The sequence below is a fragment of the Ochotona curzoniae genome, unplaced genomic scaffold (assembly GCF_017591425.1).
Source record: "Ochotona curzoniae isolate NIBS_2020 unplaced genomic scaffold, NIBS_Ocur_1.0 scaffold_4506, whole genome shotgun sequence".
Lineage (NCBI taxonomy): Eukaryota > Metazoa > Chordata > Mammalia > Lagomorpha > Ochotonidae > Ochotona > Ochotona curzoniae.
The window spans coordinates 23,538,013-23,565,834 of record NW_024467119.1 but is presented as its reverse complement, the minus strand read 5'-3'; the positions used below and the strand labels follow the sequence as shown (position 1 = coordinate 23,565,834).

Sequence of the window (27,822 nt, the reverse complement as noted above, 5' to 3'; positions counted from 1 at the left end):
CTTGAATCCAAGGAGCCTTGCTTCCACCTGTGCAGTACCTGGTAGCCTCTGGGGGGCTGAGGGCTCACATGGGGGGCTAGCATAATGGAGGAGCCCTGGAGACTCCCGTATATATTTGGGTCCAGGGCAAGGCTGGGGGAGGCGTGCTAGGGCCCCAGGCTGGCATACTGGCATGTGCTAGCTGACTGTGCTTGGGGACTTGCTAACATTACTGAGTCCCAGCTGGACAAAGGTGTAGCATCCCAGGCCAGCACAGATACTGGAATACACAATCTGCACTCCCAGGTGGGAGGGCAGGGCTTCAGGCCAGCACCCCACCCCACCAGAAGATCAGGCTGGGGAACCCATGTGCTTGTGTGTGGGCACTATGGATTGATCAGAGATAGGGGTATAGGATTGTTTGAGGGGGGACTACTGAGGGAGTACGTTACAGGTAAGGAATGACTTGTGGGGAACCTCTGCTGACAAAGCCATTGTACTTGCAAGTAAGCAAGGGGACTGAGGCTGAGTGGTTTGAAGGAAAGCTAGAAGACTTTTCTGAGTAAGATTGATGCACCCTCCCATATTGGAGACATGAGCTGGGCTAATTAGCATTGACCACTGCCAATCACCACACACCTGCACACATTACAGCTCTGGCTGGGAGCCTAGCAGGACCAGATCATGGTACCCACCTGTGAGGGTGGAAGAGGAGGTGGAGTCACATTAGGCTGGGCCATGACACTAACCAGCATCTGAGAGAACAAAGTCTGGGGGCAGATCCTGTGGGGGATTTGTTGGCTCACCCATGTGGGAATGCCATAACAGCTGGTTTTCTCAAGAGCTGAGGGGACGATGGCTGAACCAGGCATAACCATGGAACCCTCAACACTTATGGGTACTGGGGTGGCAAACAGGCCAGGCTGTTCCAGGCTGTAGCACCTGTAGGTGCACCTAATAGGGTGCATAGCGGGCCGGACTGCAACATCCAGCAGCATGCACATAGGCCAAGACAGATGGAGCAGAATATATAGGGAAAGGGCCTAGCATCCACTGCCTCACATGAAATCTGAGTCTGGGAGTGGGCCTGGTGGTAGAGTTTAGAGAACTCCCCTGGTGGGCTGCAGCTCCCGTTGGTAAACACATGATTCAGGCCTGGGTGTTGGTAAAGCTGGGCAAGGCTGCTCCAATTGTCAGCAAGTATGTGGGCTGGTTATGGGAGTTTAGACCAGGTAGGGCAGGACTAAACCATATCACACTTTACATGTGCAGGAGGCAGAATGGGATGTGGGCCATTCGTGCTACTTGCTTGCATCATAGCCAGAGATGGAGGCAGGTTGAGCAGGGCTAGTTTGCAGCAACTACCAGTGAGAGTTGGGACTGGGGGCAGGTCACACCAGGCCAGGCTGCAGCATCTGATGGCAAAGGCCAAGATGGGGAATGGGCTATGCCAGGCTAGGTTGCAGCAACCATCAACACACAGAGATCTAACGCTTGGAGTAGGCATGGTCAGGGAGCCAAGAGGATGTCCCAACTAGGTTGTGGTTCCCACCAGTGAGTGATAACTCAAATGATGCCAGGCAAAGTGGGTTGGACATGACAGCAGTATACCTTGCCATGGATGTGGACTGGGTCTAGGGTGTTCCAGACTGGACTAGGCTCCAGTACACACCAGTGCTCACAAGAGCCATAGTAGGTGTAGGACAGACTGGGCTAGGTCTCAGCACTTGCTGAACTACACAAGAGCTGTGTCTGTGAATGGACCAGCCGTGGCTGGAATGTAGCACCTAACAGTAAGAGCCAGTATGGGTGTGAATTGGTTGAACAAGACTGCTGTTCCTGCCAGGACAGGAGGTATTCCAAGTCAGGATGGTCCAAGCACCCCCCTCCCCCAGTGCACAAGATCTACCACTGGGAGGTGACCTGATAGAGCAGCTTGGGGAACTCCTCTGTCAGGACACAGTCTCGGCAGATGACCACAAGAATCAAGATTGAGAGCAGCCCAGACCAGGCCAGGTTACAGCGCCCACTACCATATGCATGGGTCATGTCTGGGGGCAGGCCAGGCTGAGCCAGTTCATAGCACCTACTGGCAGCTGTGACAGCCAGGACAGGGTGTAGGACAAACCAGGTTGGGCCACACCACCAGCCAGTTCACACTAGGGCTGGGACTAGGGGCTGGCAGGGCAGGGCTAGGCTGTAGCTCCCACCAGCATGAGCTGGAACTGAGAGTAGGCCTTGCCAGGATGCAGCTGAAATGATGCTAAAGTAAGATGAGCCATGCCAGACTGAGCCACAGCACCCATCATCACACATGAGACTCGGGGCAGGGGAGCATTCAAGTCCATAGAGGGCAGCGTGGGCTTCCGTGCTGGGCCACTACTCCCACTGGTGAGCCTAAGAACAGGGACGGAGGCAGAACGGGCTAGGCAGGGCTACAACACTTGCTAGCCTACCTGTGAACTGTTATAGCAAGAGAGCCAGGCTGGGCTAAACAACCATATCCTCTGGAGCACTCATGAGCCAGAGTGAGTGCAGGTTGATCAGGACTTGCTGCAATGTTAACCGGCAAGTGCTGGGCATGGGGAGGGGGGGTTGTCAAACTAGACTGCAATTTCCACCTGGAAATTGCAAGATCCAGGGCTGCCAGTGGGCTGATTAGGAAAACTGTGGGCACCCCTCTGGTGGGCTGCAATTCCAACCAGTAAGCACGAGAACCAGGGCCGATGGTGGACCTGGCTGGACAGGCAGTAGCACTCTTCAGTGCAAATATGGCCTAGAAAGTGAGGTTGGTTGGGATGAGCCAGGCTGCAACACCACTGATGTGTACAAAAGCTGAATGGGATGTGAGACAGACTGCTCTGAATGGGGTGTGAGACAAGTCTGCTGCACACACCATCATGCACAAGAATTAGGGCTGGGAACAGGCCTAGTGGGTTTATTAGGGGTAACTCCGACTGCGCTGCAGTTCCCACTGGTGTGTGTGAGGGTCGAGTGTGTGGTAGGCAGGGTGTGGCTGAGCTGCAGCATCCATTGATCTGCATATGAGATGGGGCTGGAGACAGAACTGAACCAGCAACTACAACTACCAATGTAGTGTGTGTATAAGCCAATATAGGTGACAGACTAAGCCAGACTCCACACTGGCTGGGACACACAAGAGTCAGGTCTGGGGTCACCTCAGATGAGGCTTCTTTGGGGACTATCCCAACAGAATTGCTGGACTCAGAACTCCAACCACAAGAAAAATTGCAGGATCTATGGCCTGAGCATTGAGTGCATGAGTCAAAACTGGGTCTCCTCAGTTGTTTAAGATGGTGCAGTGGACAGCATAGCCAGATGCACAAGGGGACATGACAACCAGTTCACTGAAGCCTGCAGAGGATGTCTAGTACAATGGAGGACAGAACAGATTGGATAACTCTCCCAGCCAAGTTTGACAGGAAACTCTAAGATGGACTATGTCAGCCAATGGACCTTGGAAGGACTTCCTCATCCTTGCAGCAATGAAATCAACAACATTCTAGAACTATAGAAAACACTTGAGCAGTACCCTCAGAGCATGCTCCACATCAGGGACCCTAGGATGACACTGAGCAGCCATCCCCTATTCCCAGGTACTGACGCTGTTAGGATGCTGGGTACAGATTCTCACCTTCTCTCCCAGACACAGGAAGATGAAAAAAGAAAATGTAGAAATAATGGTCTCATCCACTTTCCCCTATTCTCAATCTTTCCCACCCTAATGAGTAGTCAACATGGGCATGCAATCTTCTCAATTATGCAATCATAAAAAATAAATTGAAAAAAACTAATGACTTGAAGCCATCTAATTAATAAAACAGAGGGAAAGCTGCAAAACACTAGCCTATGTGAAAATTTCTTGAATAAGACCTCCCAGAAGCATAAACAATACAAGTATACAACAGACAAATGGGATTACATCAAACTAAGAAGCTCCTGTACCACACAGGAAATCAACAAAATGAGGAGGAAACCAACAGAATGCTAAGAAATATTTGGCAAGCTAAATTTGATAAACATTACTATGCGGAACATGTAATGAGCTCAAGAAACTCAATAACAAAACAAATTACCCAAAATATAATACAAATAGCTAACAGCCATTTGAAAAATGCTCAAGATCCCTAGCCATCAAGGGAATTCAAATAAAAACCACAATGAGCTACCAGTATTGTGGCACAGTAGGTTAAACAACTGCCTGCAATGCTGGCATCCCATATGACTGCTGGTTAGAGCCCCAGCTGCTCTATCTCCAATCCAACTCCCTGATAAAATGATTGGGAAAACAGTGTAAGATAGTGCCAGTACTTGAACCCCTGCACCCACATAGGACTTCTAAGTGTCTAATTTCAGTCTGGCCAACCCCAGCCTTCGTGGCCATTTGGAGAGTCATCTAGAAGATGGAAGCTCTCTCTATCTCTCTGTAACTAGACCTATCAAGTACTCATATCTTAAAACACACACACACAGACATACACACACATACACGCAGGACTGGCATGTTAGCCCAACTGGTTGATCCTCCCTTTGCAAGTGCTAGGATGCCCTATGGGTGTGGGTTCATGTCCTAGATGTTCCATTTCCCACACAACTACTTGTTTGTGGACTGGGAAAGCAGTAGAGGATGGCCCAAAGTCAGGTGGCAGACCAAGAAGAAGCTCCCGGCTTTAGAGTCACTCAATTCTGATAATTGCAGTCTTTGGGGGAGTAAACCAGCAGATAGAAGATCTTGCTGTCTCTCCTCTCAGTACATCTTCTTTTACAGGAGTAATAAATAAATCTCAAAATAAATGACAACAACAAAAACAAGAATAATCTTAAAAATACGCAAGCACACACAGAGCAAGGTTTCACTTCACCCCAGTTAAAATGGCTTTCATCCAAAAATTTTTAAAAATAACAAATGCTGGCAAGGATCAGAAAAAAACAGAAACCAAATACACAGTTGGTGGGAATGTAAACTGGTACAACCACTACGGAAGTCAGTATGAAGCCTGCTTAGAAATTCAAAATAGATCTACTTGAGGTCAGAAAGTGTGATTCTTCCAGCTTTAGTTTTGTTTGGTCTTCCACATCTTTGGTTAGGCTAAGTACAAAGTATTTAGGGATTGTAGTTACAATTTCTTCCCCAACCACGGAGTTATTTGTGTATACCAGTGCCGCTTTAATTTTGCATCCTACCACTCTGCCAAATTCTCTTATGTGTTCCAATAGTCTCGTGCTTGAATCTTTTGGTTCTCCCATGTCATCAGCAAACAGGGATAATTTTAATTCTTCACTTCCAGTTTGAATTCCTTTAATCTGTTTTTCTTGCATAATACCTCTAGCATGGACATCCAATATTGTATTGAACAGCAGTGGTTGAAGTGCAAATCCTCATATGGTTCCAGTTCTTAGTGGAAAAGTTTCCAGTGTTTCCTCAATTAGTATGATGCTGGCACTGGGTATGTCATATATTGCTTTGATTGTGTTATAGAATGTTTCTTCTATGCCTATCTTGCTTACGGTGTTTAGTATGATGTGGTGTTGGATTTTATAAACATCAAAAGATGAAGAAACCTTTCATATTCTTGGATTGGCAGGATCAATATCATCAAAATGTCTGTATTACCAAAAGAAATAAACAGATTCAACATGATCCCAAGTAAAACCCAACAATACGCTTCTCAGAAACAGAAAAACTAATACAAAAGTTCATCTGGAAACACAAGAGACCACGAATAGCCAAAGCTATCCTAAAGAATAAAAAATAAAGCTAAAGGAATCACAGTTCCAGCCTTAAAAATACTACAGGGCAGTAGTCATCAAAACAATCCAGTACTGGTACAGAAACAGAGAAGAGCAATGGGATAGAACAGAAACACCAGAATGGAGCCCACACATCTACAGCCAACAAAACTTCAACAGAGAACTGAAAATCATCCAGGGGAAAGATATGGTCTCTTCAACAAATGCTACTGAGACAATTAGATAGCGGCCTGCAAAGGTAAGAAACAATATACTCACCTTTCACCATACACAAAGATCAAATCTAAATGAATCAAGGACCTAAATCTGCATCCAGAAACCACCAAACTATTAGAGAAAAGCAAGAAGTACTCTCCAAGACGTAAGAATTGAGAAAGACTTCTTAGAAAAGTCACCCAAAGCATAGGTAGTCAAAGCCAAAATAAAGAAATGGGACTGCATCAAAGTTAAAAGCTTCTGTACAGCAAAAGAAATGTTCAACAAAGTGAAGAAGCAACTAACAGAATGGGAGAAAATCTTGACACACTACACAACCAATAGGGGGCAATATCCAGAATTTATAAAGAGATTCAGAAACTTAGCAATAGCAAAACCAACAACCCTGTGAAGAAATGGGCTAAGGAAATGAGCAGGCATTTTTCAAAAGAACAAATTCAAATGGCTAATAGACATATGGAAAAAAAATCCTCAGGCTCCTTAGCTGTCAGGGAAATACAAATGAAAATCACATTGAGGTTCTACCTAACTCCGGTGAGACTGGCCTATTTTCAGAACTCTACTAAAAACATCTACTGGCATGGATGTGGGGGGAAAGGCATCATCTTTCACTGTTGGTGGGAGTGCAAACCAGTATAATCTTAATGGAAGTCTGTATACAGAGTGTTAAGAAAACTGAAAGTTGATGTACCATATGATCCAGCTATTTCACTGTCGGGAATATATCCAAAGGAAATGAAATCTGCATATGAGAAATGAATCTGCAATCCCATATTCACAGCAGCACAATCTACAAAAGCAAAGACATGAAAACAATCCAGATGCCCATCAAAAGAGGAGTGGATAAACAAACTGTGGCACATCTACTCCATGGAATACTACTCAGCCATTATAAAGGATGAAATTACACCATTTGCAACAAAATGATCCTGACTAGAGACCATTATGCTCAGTGAAATAAGTCAATCCCAAAAGGACATATATCATATGTTCCCTCTGATATAAGGCACTTTCATGTAAAAGTAAGATCAATGGTCTATCAATACTGTTTTTGCTGCAACTCATGGATTTTGTATTTTTGTTTTTATTTTCATTTCTTCAAAATAGCTTCTTTTCTCTTCCTAAATTCTTCACGGACTCATAGATTATACAGTGGCATCATTGTCTCCAGGAGGTTTTTTGTTTCGTTTCCTCAGCAACACACTGATTGTTCAGTAGCATCTTATTTAATTTCATGGTATTGTACATTTTCTTAACTTTATTCCTATTGTTAATTTTCTTTTATGGATTTTCATTTAAGGTAATACGTAGTAACTAGGTAATAGACTTTCCAATGTGTGAAGTTACAACGCAGTGTGCATCTCTACTTTCAAATCAATGATGGACTCCCAATGAAATGGTTGGATATATCTTGACAATAGGATGCTGGATTGTCTGCCATTGTTTGTACCCACAATCTCAGGATACACTTAAATAGCAGAATGATGGACTTATGACTGCTTATGAAGTACTATACTATTGTAATGATGTAACAGAAGTCAATTAGACGGGGAGGGTGTAAGGGAAATCCCAGAGCTCGTGCAACTGTATCATAAAATGCATAACTTTGACTTAAAAAAAAAAACAGTAACCACAACCCTCTCAGCAAGCAAATATCCAGGACCTGATGACTTTACTACTGAATTCTACACAATATTTAAAGAGGAACTAAGTCTAATACTTTTCGAAATATATTGAACAGGATGGCACTTTGCCACACTCTTTATGAAGCCAGCATCACTCTGATAGCAAAATTGAACACAGACACATCATGTAAAAAAAATTGCAGACCTCTATCTGTGATAAACGTAGACATAAAAGTTCTCAGCAACATAGTAGCAAATGAAATCCAACACCACGGTGAAATGAAAATATATCATTGTAATATTACGGGGAAAAAAGAGAGATAGGGACGGAGGGGATGAGGAAGGAGGTACCCCTATGCCTCTTAATCTGTATTGTGGAAACATGCAATCTACTCCTTACATATATATAATTTTATATAAGGATATATATAATATTTATATGTAACTATTTATATGCAGTTTTCAGGTAGAAAAAAATATAGCCAAAGCAAACCAAAATGAAAAAGAAAAAGGTAACACATCACAGTCAAGTATGATTTATCCTAAAGATGCAATGATAAGTCAACATTCACAAATAGATGTCATAAATCACATTAACAGCATGAAGAGCAACAATCCTATGGTAATTTCAATAGATATGGAGAAAACATTCAAAAACACTTAATACTCCTTCATAATAATTAAAAAAAAAAAACTCTCCACAAGTTAGCTAGAGAAGGAACACGTGTCAAAACGCTCAAGGCCATGCGTCATAAACCAACTGCCAATATCAGACTGAACCAGAAAAACAAATGCTGAAAGCACTTCCCCTCAAATCTGGACCAAATAAGGATGGTGACTTTCACAACTTTTATTCAATATAGTATCAGAAGCATTCGCAACAGCAACCAGGGAGGAGAAAGAAATCAATGGTACCAGAATTGGAAAGAAGGAAGCAAGAACATCAATGTTCGCAGATAGCATGATATTGTACATGGAAAAAACCAAACAATCAAAAAGCTGGTAGAATTTGTAAACCGGGGCTGGCATGATGGCTTAACTGGCTATTCCTCTGCCTACAAGCAGGAGCATCCTATAAAAGGGCCAGTTCGTATCTCAGCTGGTCCACTTCCCATTCAGTTCTCTGCTTGTGGCCTGGGAAGGCGGTCGAGGACGGCTCAAAGCCTTGGGAACCTGTACCTGCATGAGAGACCCACAAGAAGCTCCTGGCTCCTGGCTTTGGATTGGCTCAGCTTCAGCACTGCAGCCACTTGAAGAGTAAACCAGCAGATGAAGATGTTTCTGTCTCTCTCTTTGTAAATTTGTCTTTTCAATAAAAATAAATAAATCTTTTTTTAAAAAAAAAGAAGGGAAACAAACAAGTATAAACAGGAAAAAATGCCTGTATGTAATATTATTATTGCAAATAAAGTTTTTCAACCTGAACTTTGCATAATTGTCAAAAAAAATTATTAGGAATACTATACAACTATACAACACTATAATTGACTGTGAGTGAAATGAACATCTGTTCATTTGACTATTGTGCTTGCCTATATTCCTACTTCACTGTATAATTTTTTTTTTACTTTTTGAACACTTTATTCAGTGTTAGCGTCCACTGAGTTAAACTATTAACAATTCTCAAGGAGAGTGTCCAGAGTAAGATGAGTATAAGGTGTAAGATAGAACGTGGATGGGCAACCGTTTCTCTTTCTCTATGTCTCTCCCCCGTCCCTGCATATAACTCTGACTTTAACCTCACTACTCTATTTTAAAAGATTCTTATATGGAAAAACACATCAGATATATAGAAAGAAGGACAAAGATAAAGATCTTCAACTGTTGGTTCACTCCCTAAATGGCTGCAACAGCCAGAGCTGAGCCAATCCAAAGCCAGGAGCCAAGGGTTTCGTCTGGGTCTCCCACACAGATGCAGAATCTCAAGGCCTTGGGCCGTCCTCAACTGCTTTCCCAGGCCACAAGCAGGGAGCTGGATGGGAAGTGGAGAAGCCAAGACAAGAACTGGTACCCATGTGGGATCCAGGCGCTTGCAAGGTGAGGATTTAACAACTGAGCCATCACACCGAGCCCTGATAGGCAACTTTTTAAAGATTTATTTATTTACGTTTTAATTTTAAAGTCAGAGTTACAGAATAAGAGAGGGAGAGAAAAAGAAAGATCTTCCCAGCTGCTGCTTAAATCCCAAATGACAGCAATAGATGGAGCTGACCCAGTCTGAAAAGGGGACAGGGACAAAAGGACTTCTTCCACTGCTTTCCCAGACCATTAGCATGGAGCTGCTCTGGAGGTGGAGCAGCTGGGACTTGAACCAGTGCCCACATATCTGAGATGCCAGTGTCAAAGGCAGAGGTTTAGTCTGCTACACCCACCCACCCCCTAGGTAATTTTAAGATTATATCTAAAGGTTTCATTTGTGTCATTTTTCATTCCCATTTTCTAATTAATTAGATGATAATGTTTTAAATTAACTTCCCTGTTGCTTAACTCGACCAAGTTCAACCACGACTGAGATCCAATAATCAAGGAATTTTTTAAAATACCATTAACACCTCTAGATTTCTTACCCAAGAAAAGCAACCTAAGATTTTTATTTTCTGTAGTAATTATTAGAATCACTATATGAAGGGATTATATTTACTTAAATTTTAAAATTACCAAGAAAGAACATGGAAGATCATAATAATTTTGCCAAAACATCTGAACCATTTACATGTTGATTTAGCAGATTTGTTTAGGGAATACTTTAAGGGCACAGAACATTATCTGGCATAGCAGTGACAAATCTAATTGCCTATCACTATGATGTGTGCTTTGTTTTTTTGTCAATGTCTTATACCTATCTAGGAAAACAAGCCAGGTGTAACGAACATACAACGAAGACTTTGGATACTCCTGAATTGCGTTGTCCTTCTTCTAGTTCATGAAATAATTAACTAGCACCAGTCTTTGTTTCTTCCCTATTTCCTCTTCACCCTAATGCAGTTTTGCAGCAATTCAATTATTAACTGTGTACTTACTGTGGGCCCAAGATGTTAAATGATTACATAGAGGCCAGATACAGCAACTAGTAAGCAAATACAAAAGAGATGGCTAATAGGAAGGGGAGCACTGTTGATGAAGATAATAGCAAAATTAATGCAAAATGCTCTGAAATGGTGAGACACCCTGGGCTGACAATACAGCGAAATCATTAACACCATAAGGTGTACTAGAAGATGGGTGCAGACGCCAATCCTGGAACAGGGAGAGTGGCCAGACCCTGGGAAGAATGCAACCACTTGGGAACCACAGCCAGGCGGGAGAAGAGGGGAATCAATCCTCTAACCACTCTCTCGGAGCCCTCCACTGGCCCGCTGCCAGCCTCCTGCTGGCTAAGAGGAACCCGAAGCCTAAGCAGCATGACCGCTACCCAGAGAGGGCAGCTTGCCACGGTGTGGTTAGAGAAACAGATCCGGCAAAGACACAACGGCCATGTTTTGCACATGAATACTTGATGTTAATATTTAATAGAAATTAAATTTTTAAGTTTTAAAAAAGAAATGCACTCAACATTTTTGACTCAAAAAGAAGGAGCATTTGGAATAGTGAGTACCTGCACGCCGCTCACTGTAAGCACTGCGTTAAAGTGACTGGCAGTAAGTCTAGAATGGGCTCGTAGGTCAATTCCTAGAAAGGCAATATCTTGCTCATCAAGATCTTGGTGAAGGCCTGCTAATTAAATAGACAGCTGTATGAATAGCAGATGAAGGAATGGACAGACAAAGGCACAGATAGAAAACTGGATGTCATTTAGTACAGCTCTTTATTTAGCAGATGAAGAAATAGAATTTCAAATTCATTAAAAACAATATTGTGCAAAGCTGGAACCCACGTCTCTGACTTTGGCTTTTCTAGCTACAGCATGCTATCACTTCTAATTTACAATATAATGACTACTGCTAATGATAATAATATATGGGCCCAGTGTGATAGCCTAGCAGCTAAAGTTCTTTTTTTGCACGTGCTGGGATCCCCTACAGGTGCCCATTCTAATCGCGGCTCCCCTGCTTCCCATCCAGCTCCCTGTTTGTGGCCTGGGAAAGCAGTGGAAAATGGCCCAAAGCCTTGGGATCCTGCACCAGCATGGGAGACCCGGAAGAAGCTCCTGACTCCTGCCTTTGATTGGCTCAGCTCCAGCCAATGCGGTCACTTGGGGAGTGAATCAACAGATAGAAGATCTTCCTCTCCTGTCTCTCCTTCTCTTTGTATATCTGACTTTGCAAGAAAAATAAATAATACATATCATATCCTCGAAAAATGCTGATTTTGTTTCTACCTCAAAAATGATAATTATATTAAGTAATATATGTTAATTCACTTCCTCTAGCTATTCCACAATGTAAATATAAATCTCAATATTTGAACATGACAAATATACATAATTTGATTTGCTTTTAAAATGTAAAATAGTTTTAAAGCATTTTTTTTAGTCAACCACAGTCAAAGACCAATAGGCAGAGAGCGACAGAGACAGGGAGGGGTTCCCTCCCATAGCACCATCCATGATCCATGTGACAGCTTGTCACACAACTGCAGGCATTCCAAAGCAGCATCTGGCTTCCGTGTGACCTAAGCAGGCAACGAGCTTGCAACCACAGAAAGCCTTTCAGAATACAGATGTCTACAGCTGAGTGCACTTGAAAAATTGTTATTAATCTACACAACAGCATACATCCTCACCTTAATACCAATTTTAATTTTTTGTGAATAAGAATAAACCTAACTAATGTCAAATTTAAAAAGCAAACTTCCTTATAATGTCCCCAAATACAGTCATCATCCTCCATTTTGGAGACCTTGAAAGTCATGACTGATGAAACGTGAAGTATTAATTTCTCACCTCTAATTAATATTAATGTTTTAGTTCCTTACTCTCCCAATGATTCTAGGCTTCAGTTTGGTCATTTTCCACATGCATTATTTTAGTCTACCAAGATGTCTTTCTTTCCCATTTCCTTAATGACTTGGGTACAGAGTTTAGCAGTATTATGTCTTTCCCTTCAAGCATATTCTTTTATAACTTCAAGCATATTTTCAGTAAATATTGAGGTTGGTTTTGTGGCACAGAAGACTTGCTGTTCATGCCACAGCTCCTCAACTTCCCAGCTGGTTCCCAGCCAGTAACCCCGGACGTGGGAGTCTCCAGGAAGCTCCTGGCTCCTGGCATATGCCTCGCCTAGCCCTGGCCCTAGTGACCATTTGGAAAGTAAAGGAGCTGGGCCGGTGCAATGGACTCGTGGCTAAATCCTCTCCTTGCACATGCCAAGATCCCATATGGGGGCCAATTCTAATCTAGGCTGCCCTGCTTCCCATCCAGCTCCCTGCTTGTGGCCTGAGAAGGCAGTCAAGGATGACCCAAAGCCTTGGAACGCTGCACCCACGTGGGAGACCTGGAAGAAGCTCCTGGCACCTGGTTTTAGACTGGCTCAGCTCTGGCTGTTGCGACCACTTGGGGAGTGAACCAGCGGATGGAAGATCTTTATTTCTGTCTCTCCTTCTCTCTGTAAATCTGGCTATCCAAGAGAAATAAATAAATCTTGAAGAAAAAAAAAAGCAAAGGAGCTGATGGAAAAACTTGCTCTCCCTATCTGTAACTTAAGCCTTACAGTAAATAAAACAAGTTTGCGACTGTTGGAAATACCACTTCCATTTTTCTTAACATGTAATTATAGCAAGAACAAATTACTTGTCCAAAGTCACATCCTTTGCCTGTAATCACGACAGGATTCATTTATGTCTCTGATTTTCTGATCCAGCACACCCTTCCCACACCCGCCTGTGGTGTGGCGCCAGCATCTCTGGGTCTCCCTGGTTTCATCTAGGTAGGTGGTGGATTCTGCACCCTGAATCCCCAGGTCAGTGCCTGCTGGCCGGCCTGCCTGGGCAGTGCAGCTGGAGAACAGGGCTTTCGGAAATCCTCCCAGCCTCTCAGGACAGGCGCTGCCCTGCTGCTTGCCCTGCCAACACAAGTTTCCTCTCACACACCAGAATTCTCTTCCCTTCCACCACGCCCTCCAGCAGGGGTTATTATTAGCTGGGCCGACCAAAGTCAGGAGTATTGGCTACACAGTTAGCTACTCGCGTCAGTCCTTCAAGGCCTCCCGGCTCTATCAGAGCGAAGTGAAGGTTTATGGTCCCACATGCCCAATATATCACCAAGCATACAGAGTGGGACGCCCAGCTGCCCTGTAAAGGAAAGGCAAGCAAACAGGCGTCGGTCCAGCTTGACAGGCCACGGAGAATTCTGGACAGGCCTCTCTTTTAAGAGCAGCCTTCCTTCCTCAGGGGAGAAAGGGCAGGTAGGCGAGGCTGAGCTGGAGACACTCCGGAGCCCGCAGCGTGGCTGTGCACCGCCGGCCCAGCCTGCGCGTCAGGGGAGCCCGGCGGGCTGGCGAGAGCGAGGGCCGCCGGCCCGGGACCAGCACGCCGCCACGCGGTGACCCCGGCGGCCCCTCGGGCGCCGCGCTCTCACCTCCAGGTAGTACAAGTCCACCGTCGTGATTTGCGAGTCGAGGAAGTCTTCATAGGTGTTGAACTGAGTGACGATATTGTCCACAGCCGTCAGTCCCTCTTCCTGCTCCATTGCGGTTGCCTCGACCGAAGCGTCCCTAGCGACGGCGCGCTCCGGGGGCGGGCCTGGAGGCTCCGCCCACTCGGCTCCGTCCAATCAACGGAAGTCCTGCAGCCCGCTTCGGGTGTTGATCCCGCCCCAGCCGAGATCCCTAGTTTGAGACTTCCGCCTAACTCTGGGTCCCCAGGTCAGCTGCCTCAGGCCGCCTCAGACCTTGGGGATACTTGCGGTAAGTGGAGAAACGCAAACTGCAACCCAAAGTTAAAAGTTGTAACTCTAGAAAGTTTACAGAAAACGTTATGGATCAGCGTTCCCAGTGTCATTCTAAAACAGGGCTGAACGAGACAACTAAGAGGTTTCTCAAGAACACCTGACAGTCCGGAAGTATCGGAAATGCTCACACAAGGCTGTTTAGAACCATTAGTTGCTCTCCATGTGCCTGTTGAATTTATTAAGATTTCCACCAACACACCAAAAAAAATTTTTTTGGTGGAAGTATCTGGCAGTTCTTTCAAGGAAAAGATTATCTTAATTAGACCATTTGGAAATGTCCCTGTGACCATTTCCAAAATACTGAGTGTGTTAAATTATTTTTAAGCTTAATTACTGCTAATGTTTTTGAGTGTGAGGAACAGTTTATGAAATTCTCGAAAGAAATCAGTGAAAATATATTTGCAAACTTCTCATAACCCCAAATTCTTGCCTTTCCATTTTTTAAATTTCAATTTTAATAGCCACACAATTGTAAACTTTTGACTCCATAAAATGTCTACGGAAACATAAAAAGTGTTTACTATGGATTTTTGTTTTCCTTTATAATAAAGATTTTCATTTTTAAAATCACAGCAAACCTTTGTGAGCCATGATTTATTTTAATATTTTTATAATATCCATGAGAATTAATTCATGTTACTTTGAACCTGTATTGGTTGCTCTGCATATACCAGTTGAATGTATTAAGAGTTCATGTGCTCATGGACGTATCTGTCAAATCTTTCAATGAAAAGATTATCTTAAACATTAGTCTATTTGAATGTGATGGACATACAACTAGCTTTGGGATATTACTTGTTCTTAATGAAAAGATTTTGAATTGTTTTAAAATGCATTTTGGACCTTGCTTTTAAATGCATTTGAACCTGGGAGTACAAAGGAAGGGGAAGGAACTCCTGAACACTCAAAAAACTCAAAAATAACAATAGTAATATTTATTGAGTGCTCCCTACACAATAGGCACTATGGTAACTTCCAGAAGCATATTTCAACAACTAATATTTGTGTTAAAAATACTAACATTTGGCATCACCTAATTTTTTAAAAGTGTATGGAAATCTAAATGATCAAAACATCCATTTAACTTAAAGCATTTAGTTATAAGACATAGGTCTCAGTATTCTGTTATCCAGAGAATTCTGTATGTCCCTCACGCAGGAGGCATTACTCCAGGTAAACTGGGCATCAGGGGAGACTTAGCAAAGATTCAGCCACTGATGTTCAAAACACATGAGCATTGCTTTAATGGGATGACAACACTTTGTGAGCCCTTCTGTGTCATCTATGTTCTAAATATTTGCATGCATGAGTTCATTTAATTTGGACAACAGTAACTGGCAAAATAATTCACTACTATTCAAAATGTGGATTCAGAAAAAATTTGAATTGGCCTTGTCAACATTCCAATGATTAAAATCATACAATTTGCAGAGAAAGTAGTACAGAAGGTTTAAAGAGCCACGTGTAATTAATTACAAAGTTATGTGTTTGTGGGGAAGTGACAAAAACATATGTCAGCTTCTAACAAGAAGTGTGAATTTTGCCACAAGAAGCAAAAAAGCATGTTCTGAGATTTGGACAAGGAAGATTAATTTCTGTATAGGACAATGCAGCTAGTTGTTTAAAAGTTGCAAGCAGTCCAGAGAAAAGGCAGAAGGAAGGGATCTGACCAGATGAAAGAGGAAACTGGTTAGGAAAACTCGGATGCCAGGGTAAAGCTTATGAATGGTCGCAAACAAGAAAAGCATAGGATGAAAATGGCTTTTGGCATTAAGCATGCACTACTAAATCTCTTAAAGTCTCCAGAGTGCAAGCGCATGTGGCAGGTGTTTTGAAGTCCTCCTACATCAAGATTTTATCATTCTGGAGAAGGAATGTTTGACTTCATGAAATTATATCAATTTGAATATAAGGACCTGTATGATAGTAAAATATGAGGTCATTGTTTGCTCATGTATTGCTTTATTATGATTTGTTGTGATTATGCATTTTCAGGGAAACTTCATTCATTTTACCATTTGGTCAACTGCTCTTCCTAAAAGGAAGTCCCCAAGCATCTAAGTTTAAACACTTGGATGAGCTCGCAAATGTCTTCTGACTTGAAACACAGTGAATTTCATCAAATCAGTTTCTCTATTATCTCTTTTCTAGATTTCCCATTTAATTTCAGAAAACTTTTCATCTTTATGCGTGAGAGATTATATGAGAGACATCAAAGCAAATTAATGAGCATTATCCAAATCTCTCTATACTGTTATGATAGGAAAATACGTTATTTTGAATAACATACATTCCTACTTCTAGTCCAGGGTTTTTAACGATTGAAACCTGGAATTTAGCTCCAATCTCAAAAAAAAAAAAAATCTATTCTTTACAAAGGGACAAAGAAGGATTACACATATCCACAACAAAACTTTAAAATGTAAGAGATAAGAAATATATGGTATATAAAAATAACAGTTTACACTACAGTCACTTTTGTTACTCTTTAAAAAAAAAAGACATAACTTGAAAACAAAAATCATGGCAAAATCAAGCATAAATATCTCTCCAAAATTAAGTCCTTGGTATTATATTCACCTGGCTGAAGTACACCAAATAATTTCAAATTAAATCATATTTTTTTTATTCCCAAATATTTGGCAAGCTATTTTGATAGCTGGGAAAGCGAGCAGGTATTTTGACATGATAGGAAGGGGAATGCCTTGCTTATTATGTTAACAATATGCTAAACACTCTGAGTAAGAACTTAAGGCTTTATTAAGATAGACTTAATACATTACCATATTGTAGGAAAGAAAAACATATGCTCACCCTAATAAGATAAGAGATTTGTGGCTGATGTTGCCCAACTGCTTGTTAAGTGTATGATTGCAGATGAGGACTGTTGCTTAATCATCAGGCCAGGCAAGCTCCTGTGCACTTTAATGATGACACTGAATTTATTTAAGCCATTTCTAGTGATGAGGTCACTGGACTTCTCCATGGTCTGAGCTCTTCTGAAGTGCTGAAGTTCTGGTTCTACTGCTTCCAAGTTGTGAAGACACAAGGACTTCATGTATCATAATTCACACATTTTCTTCACCTTTGTCAATATAAGACAGAGACAGGAATAGCCCAGAAGAGACAAAGAGAAGCCTGTGATACAATTACCCCTAGCAGTGAGGTTGACAAACAACAGCAGCTGACAAAGATTGTTAGCTATGGAGCAATGAGACAGATGGTGGGTGGGTGCCCCACCATCACTGCTTTGGAACTGAGAGAAACATGGGCTCCTAGTGGCTCTTTGGGGTGTTCCCAACAACCTTCCTGAGAAGTTCCTCAACTGCTTTGCAGCCCAGAAATCAGGATCTGCTTGAGGAGACAGCTCTCCCGGAGTGGACACACCCTACGTGCTGCCAGGAATCGAGGGAAGAGTTGCTGGCTTCAAGTGGTTAGTCAGCAGCTCCCTCCGCACAACCTTTCCAGCTCCTTTCCCTTCTAAGCACTTTCAGTTTCTGCAGTGATGTTTCTTAACCTCTCTCTCTCTCTTTAATTTTATATCCTCCAGTCTCAAAACAAACACAATTCTTACTTATTTGTGTTGATCATCCCTCTCTCCTAGGGCAGTAATGCATACCTTTCTCACTTCAAACAAATTACTCCAAGAATAAATTTCCTCAGCTCTACAGCTGACATGAGCCATAGGCTCTCCTGCCCTTCAGAGTAAAACTTTTTGTATCAGTTATTTATGATAAGTGTTACCATTTCCTTGCCTTTCACTGTTTTCCTACACATTCCAATTCATTTTTATACATCGCTCCACTGAAATGATTTTCACCAAAGTCATTTACAACCACTTTGTCTTTATGGCTAATAAGTTTTTTTCTAGTTTTCTCGTACTACTTGACTTTCAGCATCATTTGATCCTGTGGCCACTCCCCTGTCTTCAAAATGCCCTTACCTAGCTTCTATCACATAACTGCTCCCTGAGGTTGATAAAAATGGAAAGCTTATTAGTTTTCCAGTAGGTGTTTTTTTTTTTTTAAGTTTCTTCAGTCACTCCTGTATTCCTTAACTAACTGAAAAAATTTCAAAGTTTTCTTATCTCTCTCTCTCCTCTGGATTCTTGTCCCTTGGAGGGCTCATCCATACTCAGTTTATTACTGTCCTACATGCAAAGGGTTCCCAAAGCTTCCTAGCCAGCAGGATCATTCTCCTGAGTGCCAAGCTTCGCATGCAACTTCCTAACAATGCTTAGATATATCATATGCATAAAGTTGATTTTTTTTTCTCCTGACTGACCTCTAACTCCTGAAATATCTGACCTACTGATCAGCCTCCCTACACTTCTCTTGAAGGTTTCAATTTCTCTGAAACCCATGACATCACTCCCTTGCTCAAGCTGAAGTCTCCCATCTGAAATTCAAGAATAGCATCTTTTCTGATTTCCCAATATGCCCTGGCCTCCTGTCCTATCTGCTCTTCACAATGTATCACCAAGACTGTTTGAAAGACAGTCTGATCTCATCATGCCACTCTTTAAAAAACCTTCATTGGCTTCCCATTGCCCTTAGGATAAAGTGCAATTTTGTTTTGTGTTTGTAACATGATTTACAAGAACTTCCACATTCCAGCTCTCATCTGGCATCCTCTGTCTCACATGATAGCAGTTCTAACCACACCAGACTACTTTCAGTTACCAAAGGAACCATCCTTTCTTTTGCTGCTGGAACTCAAATATCCTTTTCCCTCTGCCTAGAACATAATTTCATGTTAAATACCTTTTCCACTCACCTATTAGTTCCCTTTTATACACACAGATAGAAATATAGAAACAAAGACAAAATAGTCTTCTCCTAAATATTGCTAGAAAGCCTCCTGATCTCCCCACTCATTTTCTACAAATATCTTGCTTATAACAACATATTGACTAAGTGTCTATATACTCATTAGAATCTACACACATGAAAGTGAAGGCCATGCTAACCTCTGCCAATAGATTCTCAGCAGCTGACACAATGCCTGGGTTATTGTGGTTTCTCACAAGCAGGTGTTAAATAATATCAATTTCCTGCGTTCTGCTCATTCACTTTAACAACTGCTGGATTTTCCGAAAGGCACTACACTCAGCACGGACCTTTCAGAAAGATACTGAACAATACTTGCATATTAATTACAGGAGACAGGTACTTTTAAAGAGCTATGTGAATAATGCTTCTAAATTCCACTAGCAAAAGAGATCAGTGAAAAATCATGTCTGACTACTGCGATCAGGAGAATTTTAAAGGATACGCCAGCTTCGTGCTAAATGTGAAGTATAGAGACGGAGTGTTTGGGAGTGTGGCAAAGCAAATAAAGCCTTTACCAGTTGCACTGGTGTCCCATATAGGCACCTGCTCATTCAGAACCCAATAACTCTGCTTGTGATCCAACCCCCAGCTAAAGTACCTGAGATGGCAGTAGAGGACGCCCACGTTCTGGGGAAACAGCACCTAATGAAAGATGCAGAAGAAGCCTCTGGCTTCCAGCTTCCAATCAGCAGAGCTCCAACTGCTGCAGTCATTTGGTGAGTCATGAGTAGATGAAGTCCTTACTCTGTCTCTTCCTTCCCCTCTTTTTCTCTCTCTAACTCTGTCTTTCAAATATATAAATACATCTTTAAAAAAAAAAAAAGAAGTATGGAAAGAGGGTACTGGGGCTCTGGAGAAATATCCATGTGAGCAAGTCACATGTGCTAAAGTTTTAAGGTGAGAAACTCAAGATGGGCAATGAGACAGAAACATAACTTCCTTTCTACACCCTGGCAATGGCTACAGTCCCAACTCCCCAGGTTGAAGCTAAATTGATGACTGTGAAATTCTCTCTCAGGATAAACTTTGAGTGGTAGAACACACAGTAGTTTCTGCCTGCCTTGAGTTGGTAAGGTGGCATGTGACAAGTGGTAGCTGGCTGCCGTGTGTGGCTGGCTGCACTGGTGCCTCTGTCTTATCTCCTCTTATCTCATGGAATATTCATTATTTTTTTCATTTCTCTGCCAAAAATTTAAATCAGCCAGATCCCTGGTAAAGTGGTTCTTTTATTCGCTTGAGACCCCAAGGCAGCTGAAGTTAGCATGTCTATACTGTATTAAATCATCTTTAAGAAGGTAGGTGGGAGGGAATCTTATACAGCATGTGCCAAGACTTGATTTCCTTCTAGAGGAGCCGGATATCCATCACAACAGGGAACGAGGCAAGGGCATCAGTACTGGTGTACTGAATTAGTAGAATGATTGATGGGAAGATAGTTTTGCTTGTCTCAAACTATTGTAAGGAGCAAGAATATAACCTGAGATCAAGTGTCTATAAGCATGCATTGGTTGGGTAGGTAGGGGTGGCTATAGGGAGTGGTGGTGGAGGAGAATAGAGATGGAGGGCGAAAGACAGCTCCATGTTTGAACATGTAAGAAGATGTGAAGTAGGTGTTTCTTTAGACAAGAAAGCAACAACACTAAAGAGTGTGGTTCTCTTGCTAAGTATACTGAGATTTGAGATCTGTGGCTCTGAATTGATACAGTGAAATTCTGTGATTCCTTTCTGTAAAGTGCATGGTTGGAGAACAATTCTACTTTCTCTCTTCTCAGAAATTCTCCCCAGGTTAAACCCTGGCACTTAGTAAAATTGACAGATATTAACATAGAAGTCTGAAGCCAAAGATAACTTCAGAGACCATCCAGTCCTATATGTTGTTTAAAAGACAAGATTATTTCCTACTGATTTCTTAAAACACTCTATTCTTTTTTTCATAATGTGGTTCTATAGGTACAGGGATTCTCTCCTCAGCCCTTCTCATCATCCTTCCATCACCGTCCACCACTATATCCCCCAGATTATTACAATAGTATAGTTCTTCAACAACAGCTATAAGCCTAACATTCTGCTATGTGGTGTATCATAGTATTGTAGCTGTAGATAGAATAGTATCCTATTGTCAAGGTATGTTTAATAGTTGCATTGGGAGTCCTCCTCAAGGTGCCTACTGCAACGTGTCTTTACTTCCCAGCATGCTAGTCTCCATTACACTGTTTATTCAAGAGAATATATAAAATATTTCATTCTTACATTTTTCCTATTAAGTCTATACTTATTGTTAATGATTTGTTCTTACTTGTTCTACTCTACATATTATATGTATACATTTGTATTATAGTTCCTGTAAATTTTAATTTTCTTGTTTATAAATTTGTTTTCCCACATGTGCCTAGTGCATCTTCTTTTCCTTCATTTAAATAGCTAATAGTTCAAGTCCTCTTTGTCTCATTCCTCAATTGTAATGCCCTTGAAGAGATAAAGATCCAGTCCACGTGTTATTTTTCACTGTCCTCCCTGAGTCAAGTATACGCTGATTCTTTGCTTATTCTTTCGGTTATATTAAATGATTGCTGAAGAGAACAAGTTTTAATTTTGCTTCAATAAGTTCTGGTTCATCTGTAGTCAGAGAATGTTTAACATCCCGGGGAAGTAAAGCCCAGTTCAATGAGCTAATTTAGCTCTTAATGGAATTGGCACTGCTTCCTTGAATCCTTCATTTACAAAATCTAGTGATCTCTCTCTTCTCTCCCCTTCTCTCTTCTTTCCGCTTTCTGTTCTACTTTGTCTTAGTAGTGACTGGGGTTATATGATCATGGCTGCAAAAGGGTTGACGAGCTCTGACGTTCTACTGAGCTGGGAAAAAGATGTTGGTCTAAAATAGATCAAGCGTCTCCTCTTAGGAATTCTAGAGGTCACCGAATATTTTGTAGAGGTTAAGTAGTCTCCTCAGGGAGGCAATCTGTTACCATCTTGTCTCAGGGGTTTTAAAGATGTCACTTTTTATTTTCTCCTGAAGTTTCATCTGGATTTCTATTTTCATCTCGAGTGTCTCATTTTGGATTCGTTGAAATCAGTAGAGTTTCATTTGAAACCAACCACTTCATTGTATTTTTTGAGTAGGGAAAATTTCATCTCTGGATCTTGCCAGAGGATAAAAGTGTGTACTGAACTTGAAACCAGTCTCTTGCCTGTAAATTCTTTCTTCCCTAAAGGCTTCTTGAATCTGTGCCCCTGCAGCTACTCCAAGTTCTGTTCTTCCTCTATCTTCATTTACTGCTATGAAGATAATCTTTTAAGTAGAGATAATAAAAGCTCCATTACTTTATTTTTCCCAGAAGATTATCCTCAACTCTCCTTTGCTTGCAAAAAAGTGGATTAAAGCTTCACCAAGGAATGGACCACAGTGTGGTCTCCTTCTTGCATAAATACACCAAAGTATGCCAGATTCTATAGCAAAAAGTCACAGAGCAGTCCTCTGTTCTGTTGCTACCTGAGTCAACCCCAGATTCCTAATCAGAGCAACCTGTGAAGCAGAGTCCCTGCATCCTAAAATTGGGAATTTATCGGCATTAACCCCAGAGCTATATCAGATACAGAGATGCCAAAGAAGGAACAAAGGAGACATGAAGAAGCAAGGCATTATGTTGCCTCCAGAAGAACAAATTTCTCCAGCGTTAGATCCTGAACTTAAGGAAATCTATGAACTGACATGTAGAATTCAAAAGGATGATTATGAGGAAACTCAATGAGATGGAGACAATGCAAATTCACAGAATAAGGAAATGAGTAAATCAATGAATGACATGAATGAAAACATAATTAAGGAAATAAAAATCATTGAGAAAAACAAATAGAAGTTTTTGAAATGGAATCTTCAATCAGTGAAATAAAAAATACAATTGAGAGCCTCACCAGCAGAGTAGAATACAGAACAAAATCTTTGACCACAAGGAAAAGGCCTTCAAAATAACCCAGAAAAAATAAAGAAAAAAATTAGAAAGAAGAAAGAAAGTCTACATTCAACATGGGCTACCATTGAATGATCAAATATTTGTGTTAAGATATAATCCTGAAGAAGAAGTAAAAAGAAGCATTGAGAACCTGCTAAGTAATAACTAAGCATTTCCCCACTCTTGAAAAGGACCTAGACATCCAAATATAAAAAGGCTAAGGGAACCTAAGGGCTAATCAAAAAGGATCTTCTCCAAGACATATTGTAAGCAAATTATCAAAAGTTAAGTATGAAGAGAGAGAGAATCATAAGGACAGAAAGAGAAAACATCAAGTTGTATACAAAGGAAAACTACTTGGATTAACGTCAACATCTCAGTAGAAAACCTACATGCCAGAACAAGTGAAATAATATATTTAAGATCTTTTAAAAAATCCAACCAAGAACATTACATTCAACAAAGCTGTCATTTAAAAAGGAGAACTAAGGTTATTTCCCAAATCACCAAAAATGAGAGAATTCACCACCACCAGATCAGCTTTGCAAGAAATCTTTTAGAGTTCTGGGTTACAAATAAACAACATAAAAACGTATGACACTACCAAATTGATTGGCAGAAAAAGTACAAGCAGTATCCAATCAAGAGAATGACAAGTATTAGTTTTTATCAATAAATACTAATCTACAATATGAATGGAATAAATTCTCTCACCAAGACTTAGGTTGACAAAATGAATTTTTTAAATCAAGACAAATTTATATGTAGCCTACAAGAAATTCACATCACAAAGATACATACAAATAACAAGCAAAAGGTAGAAGAAAATATATCAGGCAGTGCTCAGTGGCGTGGCCTAGTGGCTAAAGTCCTCGCCTTGAACGCGCCGGGATTCCACATGGGTGCCAGTTCTAATCCCGGCCGCTCCACTTCCCATCCAGCTCCCTGTTTGTGGCTTGGGAAAGCAGTCGAGGGTGGCCCAAAGCTTTGAGACCCTGCACCCACATGGGAGACCCGGAAGAGGTTCCTGGTTCCTGGCTTTAGATCGGCGCAGCACCGGCCGTTGCACTCACTTGTGGAGTGAATCATGGAATGGAAAATCTTCCTCTCTTTCTCTCCTCCTCTCTGTATATCTACTTTCCAATAAATAAATAAATCTTTAAAAAAAAAAGAAAGAAAATATATCAGGCAAATGAAAACCAAAAAATGGCCAGGGTAGCTATCCTGATATCCCATAAACACTTAATTCAAAAACTGTGAAGAGATAAATGACATTATATTTGTGATAAAATATTTGATTCAGTAAGAAGACATATCATAAATATTTTTGTAACCAACACAAGATCATATAGATAGATATAGAATATACTATCAGACCTAAAGGGACAGTAATACTTGGACAGATCGTAAGAATATTAGCTCAACGCTCAATCTCCAAGTGCTGGGATCCCATATGGGATTTGTGTCTCAGCTTCTCTGCTTCCCATCTGGCTCCCTGTTTGTGGCCTGGGAAAACAGTAGAGGAAGCCCAAATCTTGGGACCTTGCACCTGTGTAGGAGATCCGGAAGAAGTTCCTGGCTCCTGGATTCATACTGGCTGAGCTCTGACCATTGCAGTCATTTGGGGAGTGAACTAGTAGATGGAAGATATTTCTCTCTGTCTCTTCTTCTGTTTATGTAAATCTGAATTTATAATTCTTTAAAAAGAATATATACAACAGATTATATAAAATTACTATGAAGAATTATATGCTAGTATACTGAAAAGCCTTGAAGAATGGATAATTATTTGCTACGTATAGCACAGCAAGATTAAATCAAGAAGATACAGACAATTTAAGCAAATCAAAGGTATGACACAAAAAGAAAACTACGGACCTATATCTTTGATGAAAATAGACACTAAAATTATCAACAACATACTAGCAAACCAAATCCAGCACCACATCAAAATGATTATACATCACATATAAGTGGGATTTTTTCCAGACAAGCATGGGTGAATCAACATTCACAAATGAGTGAGCATCATAAATTGCATCAGTATAATTAAGAATAAAAATCATATAATAATTTCAATAGGTACAGAGAAGGCATTTGATAAGATGCATCAATTCATATGAATAGAAACCCTCCAATATAGAAGGAACATATCTCAAAATCTTAAAAGGCTACATATAGCAAACCAACAACAAATATCGTACTGAATTTGGGAAAAACTGAAAGTATTTCTCCTCGGATCTGGAACTAGACAAGGACGTCACGTTGCCACTCTTATTCAGTGTAGCATTGGATCATAGAGTATATCCCAAGAGACAAGACCATATTGTATCAAAGGGATGCCTGCATCACCATATTTACAGCAGCACTGTTTACAGTGGCCAAAATTTACAATCAATATGTCCATCATCAGAAAAATAAAGAAAACATGATATGTATGTTCAGTGAAATGTTATTCAGCTACAAAAAAAGAATGAGGGCTGCCACTGTGGCAGAGCAATGAAGTCACTATCCACAGCACCAGCATCCCATTTGGGTACCAGTTCGGATCCTGACTAATCCACATCTGATTCAGCTCTCTTCCCATGTACCTGGAAAAGAAGAAGGGGATGATCCAACTTCTTTTTCCCAAGCATCCATGTGGGAGACATGGAAAAGTCTCCTAAATCTGGTTTCAGACCAACCCAGCTCTAGCTCAGCTCCAGCCATTGCAGCCATTTGGACAGGGAAACAGCAGATGGAAGATCTTTGTCTGTGTGTCTCTTTTTCTCTCTGTAAATGTGCCTTTCAAATTAAAGTATGATTTTAAAAAACGTACTGGAAACATGGGGGGAAAAAACTTCATCCTGCAATTAAACACTTTATCTTTAGTTTCATCCATTCGCCGCACTTCAACCGCTTACAAACACTCTACCATCTTATATTTTTAAAGAAAGATATGCTTTGTCACCCTTTGATTTTTTTCATTTACTGTTTTGTTTCTTCTTGCCTTAAGCAAAAGCAATAATCAAATATTTTTGAGAGAAATTTGTAATTGCCACTACCACTTCTTCACCTCCCTGTACTGTCCTAAGAATTCTTCAGCTAAATCCCTTTGCACCTCTCAACTAAGACTTCTCTTGTCAAGGTCACCCATTACTTCCTTGCTGTCAAATCTAAGGGATGTGACTCTGCCTTTAATATACTTGACCTTTCCATGGCATTAAACACAGCTGACTGGTATGTCATTCGTGAAATACTTTCTTCTCTTAACTTTCATAACACCACACGCATAATACACTAACCATTCCTTCTTGGTACAATTTGTTAATTGCATTAACATGACTAAGCCCCAGTATATTTGGATGTGAATGAGGTTAATCCTGGGCCTCCATCTCTTCTCATTTATACATCCTCCTTAGGTTATCTCACTCAATCCTATGGCTTAAAGTCATCATAATATTTTAGGAAGTCTCAAGTGCATTGGTTCTAGCCTTGACTTCTCAAAGCTCCAACTCATATATCTACCTGCTTATGGAAACTTCCACTTGCATATCAATTAGGTATTTATGAATTAATATGACCAAACATATTGATTCTGTACCCGCCTCCAGGTTTTCTCAATCTCAACATATGGCAACATCATTCATTTTGATGCTCAAGTCAAGAATCTAGGCGTTAACTTGATTCTGCTTTAGGTTTACACTCCAATCTAATCCATCATCAAGTTTAGCTATTTCAATTTTGTCCAAAAATCAATTTCTGATCCATTAATTTCTATGATCTCTACTACTTTCATCTCAATACAAGTCAGCATCAATTTTTCTTTTCGACCTAGTCAACTATAATAGCCTCCTAAATGAACACTTTACTTTGCTTCTCCCCACCACTTCTTAATCCAGATTATACACAACAGTTGAACTATTGCATTTCAAAATGCATACAATTTTGTTCACAGGCAAAGTCACTTAGTCCAGCTGGGCTGAAGCCCGAGGTAAAAGGGCTAGGGGGTTTCTATTCCAAGGCTCCTTCAAAACAAATTGCTTACAAATCCACCATTGAGAAAGCACCCAAGCGGCAACTGGCCACAAAAGTCACTCACATGTATGCATCCTGTACTGGAGGGTTAAGAACTCATTTTGCTACAATCCATATACATTGGCGCTCTGGGAAATTAGACATCAGAAATTCACTGAGCCCAGATTTGCAAACTCCACTTTCAACATTTGCTGTAAGAAATTGCTCAGTGCATCAAAATGGATTGCACCTCCAGAGCATAGCTAGTGGTATTTGGCAGAGGGTAAGTGAGGCCTATCTGGTTGTGCTTTCTGAAGAACTCAACCTGTGTTCCATCCACTCCAAACATGTGTGCTAAAAGACATTCAGCTGGCAAGCCACATGTGTAGAAAATGGGCTCAAGAATTCACTATGATGAGAAATGTTCAATTTTTTAAAAATCTGTTTCTCTTTTTCCTCCAATTAAAGATTCTGAATGTTGGCTACTTCCCCCAACCTTGGGCCAAAAAGTGATGTATTTTAAGTGGAAAATAAAGACTAGAAATCATGTGATAGCATTTTAATTT

At 41.0% G+C, this 27,822-nt stretch overlaps 1 protein-coding gene across 1 annotated transcript in view; it reads right to left on the bottom strand.

The window, feature by feature from the left end:
• CFAP299 (cilia and flagella associated protein 299) overlaps positions 1-26,306 on the bottom strand; it is a 500,128-nt gene extending 473,822 nt beyond the window's left edge. Inside the window, exons 1-3 of the mRNA XM_040967260.1 lie at positions 26,302-26,306; positions 18,364-18,367; positions 14,107-14,256 (exon numbers count right to left, since the gene is read on the bottom strand). Of these exons, the coding sequence (XP_040823194.1) occupies positions 14,107-14,217 (111 nt within the window). The 5' untranslated portion in view covers positions 14,218-14,256; positions 18,364-18,367; positions 26,302-26,306. The remainder of the gene's footprint in view (positions 1-14,106; positions 14,257-18,363; positions 18,368-26,301) is intronic.
• Positions 26,307-27,822: the final 1,516 nt, after the last annotated feature.